The sequence below is a fragment of the Diaphorina citri genome, unplaced genomic scaffold, assembly GCF_000475195.1.
Source record: "Diaphorina citri unplaced genomic scaffold, Diaci psyllid genome assembly version 1.1 scaffold73, whole genome shotgun sequence".
NCBI lineage: Eukaryota > Metazoa > Arthropoda > Insecta > Hemiptera > Psyllidae > Diaphorina > Diaphorina citri.
This window is the reverse complement of record NW_007377510.1, coordinates 546,002-556,836: the sequence shown is the minus strand read 5'-3', so window position 1 is coordinate 556,836 and position 10,835 is coordinate 546,002. Positions and strand designations below refer to the sequence as shown.

Below are 10,835 nucleotides of genomic sequence, written 5' to 3'. Positions count from 1 at the left end.
TACGTACTAATAGAAAAGTGTTGTTAATGATTGAGACGACTAAAATCTATTTAATGAAATTGTACAACAATATTTCAATTGTCCGTGTAGAATAAAATTGAACTATTTTATTTTCCAAACTTTTTCTTTGATTATTGCCTCAAATCACACTGTAAGTCTTTTTACAAAATTCTAAAATGTTATAAATAGCCAGGAGAGGACAATTAAGATCTTTGTTTAGGTTCTAAGAAACTGGGCTCTTAACTATTTTATCTAGGTACAACTTAAAATTATATTGTTAATTTGATTCAAATACTCACACTGTTCAAATCACAAATGTCAGAGTTTCTTGTTTTTCAAATACAACATCTCACACACCGTGGAGATTGGAATATCACAGGCAGACGGAATGCCACCAGGCACTGTCTCTTTCTTATCGGACAAAGAAAATGAATCAATCATTACATTAGGACTATCTCTCACTGGAGTTAGAGACATATTAATACAAGGATAGAAAAACATGACAAATACAAAGAGTAAAACCATACCATAGATTGGTACAGCAATAGCCCAGTATTTCTGAGGTAGATAGGTAAGGCCAAAGTAGTAAAGGATAGAGTCGGGGATGAATGCCCATATGAGATAAACTACAAACATTATTGTTGAGGCCAAGTACAAGACAAAGCCATTGTTGGCTCTGCTAGGTGTGGGGCTGGGTGTACTCTCAACCATCCTTCACAAAGACTTCACTTGGTAAAACTTGAAGTGGTGGTAAAACTTTCAAACCATTATTAGAACAATCTAAAGTTACCTTGGTTTGTATTGGTCAAAATCATTTCTTACTAGCTGGAGGTCCAAATTGGTCAATTGTTTCTTTTGACAGTAAAATATAGTCCAGCAATGAATTGAAGCTGGGTTTCAAATTCTTTGCATTCAAAGTGCGGAGAGTTCTGTGAATAAAATGGAAATGGATTAAAGGTAGGATGTCTCAAGAAGAGTTCCTGTTGGGTGAGACCTGTTATTTTAAATTATGTATACAATTTTTTAAGTGTCTATAAAGAATAAAACATGGTGGGGATATTAAAAAGTGAGAAATGAAATGATACCAATTATCTACATACCTACCTACATCAGACCTTTTTCAATGTCTACCTAGATAAATTGTTTCTAATCAAGTATTTAATCATACTTACATATGCAATACATTGTTGACCACTGAAAGTTTTTTTTCCACTGAACTTCTCTTGGGTTCCTTGTCAACTCTTAGAACATCGTATAAAATGGTTGCTTCTGTTTCATCATTGCAAGGGAACTCAAAAGATCTGTATCATTTTTGGTTAGGAATAAATACAAAACTTGGTGTAAACAATACCCTAATATTCATTCATTTATTTATCCCCCGAGTCTACTTTTAAGTAAGAAGATATGTACCTAGGTAGAAGCATGGTAGGTAAACATTGGATTTTAGGATTATTGAGATATTGGGAAAATCCTACAATGCTGCAGTGAGCACCAAAGTTGTGATATATAATAACACAAAGAAACTGCATTTACATTACACTGCATAACTGCTAAGATCTTCACTCTTCAGTGAAGAGGTTTTACCCTCGGTTTGGCAAGACGCTACTCATCTATTTCCACTCAAAAGATCTGTATCATTTTTGGTTAGGAATAAATACAAAACTTGGTGTAAACAATACCCTAATATTCATTCATTTATTTATCCCCGAGTCTACTTTTAAGTAAGAAGATATGTACCTAGGTAGGTAGGTACTTCCAAGACTTGACTTTGGTGCTTGGTCGGACACACATGCAGAGACTAAAAATTATCCCAAATGCATTTCCCAAGACTATAAACCAAGACTTTAGATACCTACTACTTACTTGCAGGTTAGTTACCTATCTATACCAACCACTTTGGTGAACAAACTTAGATAGGTAGGTAAAATATCAGAACCATTTTGACCACAAATAGTGAAATGAATTCCTGATTTATTGAATGCAAAGGTACCCTTCAAAGTTTTTTTTTTAAGAGGTTTGACAGAGGGAACTGTAACTGAAACAACTGCTACATTAGACGCATGTGGTCTGTGTCACAAAAAATAAAAAACAAAGTTAATAAACAACGTTTATTTGAATGGTATGTTATAGGTACTGGATGCCAGGGACCGTAGTAACCTCCTAGATGACGCATTCAACCTGGCAGAGAGTCAAATGATCGAGTACAGTACCACGTTCAATCTGATGAAGTATATGTCCAAGGAAGACCACTTTGTACCTTGGACTGTGGTCTATAACAAGCTATCCCGTTTGGATGACAAGCTGTACTCTACCGAAGGTCATGAAGATTTCAAGGTGAGGACAAAAGCGGAAAAACGAAGAAGTTTTTGGGTTACTGGTCTATAACAAGCTATCCCGTTTGGATGACAAGCTGTACTCTACCGAAGGTCATGAAGATTTCAAGGTGAGGACAAAAGCGGAAAATCAAAGAAGTTTTTGGGTTCGATTCCCGGTGGGGTCGAAATTTTCGGCTCTGTGCTTGGAGTTCGGGGTGCACTCAGCCTCGTGAAGACAATTGAGTGACTGTGGTCTATAACAAGCTATCCCGTTTGGATGACAAGCTGTACTCTACCGAAGGTCATGAAGATTTCAAGGTGAGGACAAAAGCGGGAAAACAAAGAAGTTCCTGGGTTAAATTCCCGGTGGGATCGAAGTTTTCGGCTCTGTGCTTGGAGTTCGGGGTGCACTCAGCCTCGTGAAGACAATTGAGTAGCTACTTTAATTACCAGTATAAAATGATGATACCAGTAGATGAAAATTAATAGTAAATGAGGGCACTTAGTAATGCTGTGATACCCACAAAAGTTGTGAAAAAGCTCTCTGCTTTACCACAAAGATTCGTGATTTGATTTGATCTCACTAACAATTCCTCATTTCCCAAACTAACACCATAGTTAAACCACAATACTTCCTCAAGGAAAATGGGTCCTAAACAGAATACCTTTCAACTGTAGACCTTGTTTACTCATATTCATAACGCCCCCTCGATTGTTTCAGCTGTACATTCGCTGTCTGCTAAAAGACAAGCTATCCGAAGAAACTTGGAAAGTGGAAAACAAAAGCTATCTGGAAGTCAATTTGAAGTTGGTGCTGAACGATCTGGGCTGCAACTTTGGTGCTCCCTCCTGTTTGAAAAAGGCAGCAGATCTGCTCAAGAACTGGTTCGATTCGGGAGTCAAACCAGAGGCCGATCTGAGAGGACTGGTGTACCGATATGGTGAGATTTGAATGAAATACGAATTAATTTTAGTACAAGCGCTACCACGCCGGGGAAATGAGCTTCAGAAGAAGGAAAATCGTCTCCGAAAGGAAAATACGATCTATGCTTGACACTTCATTTCACAAAATAACACCCCAGGAGCTTATACCTCCATGATAACACCATAGTTAAACTACAAAACTTACGAATTAGTTCTACAGCTACAAACACAAGCCGACTCATTTCTTTTCCTCAATCCCACTCTAGATTCCTGGAAATGGCCAAGGACGAGAAGAACATTCGATCCCAAGATTATTTCACGGTAATTGTGATGGTGGCCGGAAATCCCAAGGGATTACCCGTGGCGTGGGATTACGTGAAGAAGAACTGGGATTACCTGTTGAAGAGGTTCGGGCTAAACCATCGCGTGTTTGGTCGAATTATTCCCAGTGTGTGCGGGAAGTTTACCACCCAGGAAAGATTGGATGAGGTAAGTGAGAAGTCACTTAAAAACTTACTGTAAATACTCACATGAAGGGGTAAACGCTTTGATGTGCGAAACGCTTCATCACAAGACATGAAGTTGTACCTGATCCACTCGACCTCCTAAAAAGAAGGAAAATAGATAGAGATAATATAGAGAGAGAGGGAGAGAGAGAGAGAGAGAGAGAGAGGGAGAGAGAGTAGGGAGAGGTCATAGATATATGAAGAGAGAAAATTAAGGAAGATGGAGCGAGGAAAAAGATGCGGAAGGAATATTCAGCAGTAGGAGCATCAGCATGGTTATTCACTTCATGAACTTCGCCAACCATCTCTCCAACAACCTCCATGATGTCACCACGAAAAAAAAAAAACGCAACCATGAGCTTACACTTTGTTCGAAATGTCAAGTGGACCTATGACAATCATTTAGAGTTTAGAGTACACAAGAGCCTCAATGTTTGATAATGTACCTATAGAAAATTTTGTTCTAAAAGGATTGATTTGTATGGTCGTGTTTTTCACGACTGGTGTATCTTCAGTAAACTTTTGTTTCGGATTCCAATTCGTTTGTATCTTGCTCGTAAGAAGGTAATCCGTTCAAAAAGATCTAGGTAGGTATTGATTAAGTAATATTTTCTCAGCAGCAGTAGGAGCATCAGCATGGTTATTCACTTCATGAACTTCGCCAACCATCTCTCCAACAACCTCCATGATGTCACCACAACCCATGCTATCAGAACTGTCTACGCCTACTGCTCCTACTTAGCCATCGTTCCGCTCAACATAAACACCCTCAGTCTCTCTTGGAAAGCCACCCTGCTCTGTTTCATCATGTACCTCACTGACGGCTACTTTGCTACAAACTACATGCGCGGTCAGTTCCAATTTCAGCAGAACAAAATGCTCGCATTCCTCGTCCCTAAAGCATTTCGTACAGTGGAGACATTTCTCCAGATGGTCATGTACACTACTATTCTCCACACACACTTGTTCTACAACTCTCAACTCAAGTTCATCCTCAGACGTATCACGCATGTGGATGCACGGATGAGTCTTGTCCATGGTATGAGAAGCTCTGACCTGGATGTCAACCTTTATCTATCTGCTCGATTCCTATATTTCCTACACAAACTAGACTTACTAGACCTAATACAAAAACCTAATGCCCACTAAACAGAGAACATGAACATTTGAACAAACTAAACCTAGATACCTTGCCACAAACTACATGCGCGGTCAGTTCCAATTTCAGCAGAACAAAATGCTCGCATTCCTCGTCCCTAAAGCATTTCGTACAGTGGAAACATTCCTCCAGATGGTCATGTACACTACTATTCTCCACACGCACTTGTTCTACAACTCTCAACTCAAGTTCATCCTCAGACGTATCACACATGTGGATGCACGGATGAGTCTTGTCCATGGTATGAGAAGCTCTGACCTGGATGTCAACCTCCCTCGCAAGATCCACTCGTTCTTCATTTTCTTCTCCATCTTTAGTTTCCTCGCGATGGCGTTCCGTCACCTTACTATCAGTCCTTACTCTGCCACTGCCATCTTTGGATTCTTCCTACCTCATTTCCAACCGTACGCTATCACGGCCCAATTCATCACCTTCCTGGATATCATAACCAACCGGTTTGACGCTATCAACAGCTATATCAAGAGTCTGAAGCTGTTACATCATGAGAAGACTCTCAACATGACTATAGTGAAGGGAGAGCTGATCACCTTAGCGTGTGTTCACAATGACCTGTGTAACCTGTGTCTCCTGGTCAACAAATATTTCAACGTCCAAATTCTCCTAGCAGTCGCCTGTCACTTTCTGTCCATCTCTGTGGCTGCCTATACTTTCTTATCATCACTGGGGATGTTCTTTCAGAATGAGACCATGTCCAATACCCAGATGATCTTACTTGTCTTACACACTGTCCTGTGGATATTCCCAATAAGAACGCAAGATTTGAAAGGGTCATAACTTTTTTATGCGTTGTTTTATTTTGCCCAATCTTTGACAGATTGATTGTAAACATAGAGGTTATTTGTCTGATTATTGATCCATACAAAATTTCAGAATGTTTACTTCTCAAATCATCTAAGAAGTCCATTTTTTTCCGCGCATAACCATGATTTATTAAACAATCAAATCTTGCGCTCTTATTGGGACACCCTTTATTATATTTACAATCCGACGAAATTGAAAGCTATGTATCTACTTGTACCCACAAAATTAACTGAACACGCTGTTATTTCAAGATCTTTTTCTGTTTTAATTAAATAAAACCATTATTTAGGTATTTGTGTTCAATCAAAATAAAATTAATGGAAACTGTTAATTGTGTCGGTTACTTCAGGGTGAACTATGAGAAAGAAATGTGGGACGCTCTTACACAGCAACTTATTAAGGATCCCACGGTAAGGAAATATTCCAACATGGATTAAGGTGAACAGAAATCAAGTCGGTTACTTCAGGGTGAACTATGAGAAAGAAATGTGGGACGCTCTTACACAGCAACTAATTAAGGATCCCACGGTAAAGAAATATTTGGAGCTATCAGACCTGAGGCCCATTGATGGGCTTCTCAATAAGAACTTCGAGTTTTACAGGAATGAGGAAAGATGTAGATGTTAATTGTAACATACATTTTTCACTAAACACAACTTGAGGAAACTGAAATTGCCTTCAAAGCTTCAAATTCAAGGAATTGGTGTCCACTTGATTTTGTGGGTAAGTGGAGTTGAACCAAGAATAGAATGGACCTAATTTGTAAGACTTGTAACATGATTTCGTGTATTTACGTCGGTTACTTCAGGGTGAACTATGAGAAAGAAATGTGGGACGCTCTTACACAGCAACTTATTAAGGATCCCACGGTAAGGAAATATTTGGAGCTATCAGACCTGAGGCCCATCTCAATAAGAACTTCGAGTTTTACAGGAATGAGGAAAGATGTAGCATAGAATAGTTGTATTTTTCTTTTGGGAAACTTTCGAAAACAGAAACGGTTCTCTGAAGTGGTGCCTGTAGTAAACCATAGGAAATCCAATATGTCGCTCCATCAAAATCGGTTCCGTTTTTAAAAATAAAAGTGAAAGTCCATTTACTTCCGCATAAAAAAGTTTCCCGTAAGGAAAATACACCTAATATACCCCATTTGCACTACCACAATGAGACTTAAAAGTCCCTTTACTACCGCATGAATCCGTGTAAAAAGGGTGGAAGAGACAACCTAACCTAGTTGTATTTTTCTTTTGGGAAACTTTCGAAAACAGAAACGGTTCTCTGAAGTGGTGCCTGTAGTAAACCATAGGAAATCCAATATGGCGCTCCATCAAAATCGGTTCCGTTTCTAAAAATAAAAGTGAAAGTCCATTTACTTCCGCATAAAAAAGTTTCCCGAAAGGAAAATACACCTAATATACCCCACTTGCACTACCAGAATGAGACTTAAAAGTCCCTTTACTACCGCATGAATCCGTGTAAAAAGGGTGGAAGAGACAACCTAACCTAAATGATTGTGTCTCTTCTCGCTCATCTGATGAGAGGCGTAGTACGGGATGGGTGACATATTCCATATTTTTTCCCCTCCCTCATTTCTTTCTTTGTTACTGTCATTATGTTCTATCTTATTGGTCTTATCCAGTGGCGTAGCATGGTCTAACTCTAAGTGTAGGGCGGACACTAATTTCTATCATAATATCTATCTAACAAGAATACAATAATTACTTTGAGTGGAATTTTTGAGTGTATGGCCGCCATACATGCCATACATGGACTCTACGCCACTGGTCTTATCGTCCCAAAATCAAAGAGAGAAAGAAGACAGGATAGGAGAAAGCCAGCTGGTCCAAGAACAAACATCCTATCAGGATAAAATCCACCCCAGGCAGGAATCAAACCCGCGGCCTAGCACTTTCAAGGCAGACACACTACCAACTAAGCTAACTAGGCTGGCTTCCCATTGAAAGTTAAGTGATACCCAATCTAAACAATTGAATGAAAGGTGGTTTTGTGTAAAGGATACAGGACATATTCTTTAGGGTTGGGGACTTCTGTAGACATCTGATTTGAATGTAGGTACAACAGCAGTCATGAGGTAACCAAGAGTAACAGCAGGTGTATGAAGTTGAACGTATATTTCTTCAAGTTAATTCAAAAAACTACTGCAAAGTGCAATAGTTGGTACTTACAAGGGAATTCAGGCAAAAATTCCACAAAATCAGTAAAAACACTAAAAACTGAAAATTTAAAAAATGACAATTTTTGAAAATTTCGCGCCAACCGGGACTGAGCGCCATTTTGAATATTCAGGAACACTAAAAACTGAAAATTTAAAAAATGACAATTTTTGAAAATTTCGCGCCAACCGGGACTGAGCGCCATTTTGAATATTCAGGAGGAACGTATATTTCTTCAAGTTAATTCAAAAAACTACTGCAAAGTGCAATAGTTGGTACTTACAAGGGAATTCAGGCAAAAATTCCACATCCACAAAATCAGTAAAAACACTAAAAACTGAAAATTTAAAAAATGGCAATTTTTGAAAATTTCGCGCCAACCGGGATTGAGCGCCATTTTGAATACTCAGGAGTAGTGCACATTCTCTAACCTAAACAGTTTCAAGGCGCAAGATATTTATAGGATTTCTTTTATCAGCCTCAAAAATACAGAGCCAGCCTTTTGTTAGCTTGGAGTCTATCGCGTAGGTAGCTACTGAAACTAGGTAGGTATTTTACGTAGGTACCTACCCACATAATATGTACCTACCTAGATAATTCTGTCTGATCTTGACATGTCTTGCTAAAACACCTAGTTCAGTTGTTTGTTTACTTAGCCTGTAAAATACTACCTAGTTTTTTTATACCTATATCAACCCCCCCCCAAATTTAGGTCGAGCTACGGCCCTGCCTGGATAGAATAGTAGGTAGGTACCTACCTAAGTACCTACTCGTAGGTTAGGAAAAGCCCCTGGAGTCCTTGAATCTATTTACCTACCTACTTCATTGTCCTCAATGTTCATTTGTTCATATTCACTTTCAAGCACCTACCTGTCTACATACTTAGATAGGTAGGTAAGTACGAGACACCATAGTTAAACTACAAAACTTACGAATTAGTTCTACAATAATGAAGTAATTCTAACAGTTTGGAATTCCAGTTTAGAGCGCGCTAGTTACTCCATGCTAGTAGGGATTTGCTCATTGACAAACATCACTTTTTCAGCTTTCAGCTTTAGCTTTAGCACCAAATATAAGAAATCTCTTTAGCTTTGTCCACACGTAGTCAACGCCGTCGACAGACTCGATCGATGTCCGATGAAACCTTCGGACACTCCTTTGACAACATAGATTCACCTCGTCGATCGACGGCGTCGACCATGTGTGGACATAGCTTTACAGGCGAACAGGTGTATAATATGATAAAATAGCGAATAGTTGTTTAATATTGTAGTGTTCTTCAAAAATAATACCTTTTGTAGGATTCGAGGGTTAGGTTTTGAAGCCCAAGTTCTGAAAGTGTACCGTCGAAAAACAAGTACCAATAAAGACTCTGTAAAACTGCAATATCATTCTATCATCTCTTTCGTGTTTCAGGAATGGAGAACGTTGGTGAAGAAGAGTGGAAAAAGATGTGGGCCAAATTCCGCGAAGAATCCAATCCTCAAGAACAAATCAAAATGCTCGGAGGACTTTCCTCCGTGAAAGAACCAAAACTACTAGAAAAGTAAGTAGCATGCTAAATAATTAGTACTTTGGTATACGTAGAATGTGTACATAAAATATAGTTATTAAAATTGATGTCTGATATTATCCAATTTCAATTATAATAACAACACAGGTATTGTGTTATACACATAATGAGAGCCTTAGAGAAAGAAAATTGAAACTGTAGATAAGGAAAACAGGGCTTATCCAAAAATGTCGTCCTAAAAAAGTGGTGAGATCAGAAAATTAAGGCCAAGTCTGCATTCCCAGTTTTTCGTGTCTGCTGAAAATGCTGAATCTCAATTCCTTCAACCTTCTCTCAATTTCAACTTGGCTATGTTTTTCCTTAGGGGTTTCACGTTCAATTATTTATTTATTTGAGTAGGATTAACGGAGTTATGATAGGGGTAAAAATGGCTCGAAATGTTTCGTGTAAATATACACACAGGCGTGCTGAGGCCGGAACTTGGCCAGGCGCACTGCCGTGCGCCTAGATTTGAAACTACAAACACAAGCCGACTCATTTCTTTTCCTCAATCCCACTCTAGATTCCTGGAAATGGCCAAGGACGAGAAGAACATTCGATCCCAGGATTATTTCACGGTCATTGTGATGGTGGCCGGAAATCCCAAGGGATTACCCGTGGCGTGGGATTACGTGAAGAAGAACTGGGATTACCTGGGTAGGTAGGTACTTCCAAGACTTGACTTTGGTGCTTGGTCGGACACACATGCAGAGACTAAAAATTATCCCAAATGCATTTCCCAAGATTATAAACCAAGACTTTAGATACCTACTACTTACTTGCAGGTTAGTTACCTATCTATACCAACCTACTTTGGTGAACAAACTTAGATCTAGGTAAAATATCAGAACCATTCTGACCACAAATAGTGAAATGAATTCCTGATTTATTGAATGCAAAGGTACTTTTGATTTTTTTTTTTTTTTTTTTTTTTTTAAAGGGGTTGACAGAGGGAACTGTAACTGCTATGGTCTTATTGTCCCGAAATCAAAGAGAGAAGGAAGACAGGATAGGAGAAAACCAGCTGGTCCAAGAACAAACATTATCCTATCAGGATAAAATCCACCCCGGGCAGGAATCAAACCCGTGGCCTAGCACTTACAAGGCAGACACACTACCAACTAAGCTAACTAGGCTGGCTTCCCCTTGAAAGTTAAGTGATACCCAATCTAAACAATTGAATGAAAGGTGGTTTTGCGTAAAGGATACAGGACATATTCTTTAGGGTTGGGGACTTCTGTAGACATCTGATTTGAATGTAGGTACAACAGCAGTCATGAGGTAACCAAGAGTAACAGCAGGTGTATGAAGTTGAACGTATATTTCTTCAAGTTAATTCAAAAAACTACTGCAAAGTGCAATAGTTGGTACTTACAAGGGAAT

The 10,835-nt window shown here is 38.9% G+C and overlaps 2 protein-coding genes across 2 annotated transcripts in view; one reads left to right on the top strand and one right to left on the bottom strand.

The window, feature by feature from the left end:
- LOC113472354 (endoplasmic reticulum aminopeptidase 1-like) overlaps nucleotides 1–3,762 on the top strand; it is a 34,297-nt gene extending 30,535 nt beyond the window's left edge. Inside the window, exons 16-18 of the mRNA XM_026832070.1 lie at nucleotides 2,131–2,334; nucleotides 3,037–3,256; nucleotides 3,460–3,762. Of these exons, the coding sequence (XP_026687871.1) occupies nucleotides 2,131–2,334; nucleotides 3,037–3,256; nucleotides 3,460–3,761 (726 nt within the window). The 3' untranslated portion in view covers nucleotide 3,762. The remainder of the gene's footprint in view (nucleotides 1–2,130; nucleotides 2,335–3,036; nucleotides 3,257–3,459) is intronic.
- LOC103520982 (phosphatidylinositol N-acetylglucosaminyltransferase subunit P) lies at nucleotides 255–861 on the bottom strand. Its single transcript, XM_008486087.3, has one exon. The coding sequence runs from the start codon at nucleotides 709–711 to the stop codon at nucleotides 319–321; it is 393 nt and encodes a 130-aa protein (XP_008484309.1). The 5' UTR covers nucleotides 712–861; the 3' UTR covers nucleotides 255–318.
- Nucleotides 3,763–10,835: the final 7,073 nt, after the last annotated feature.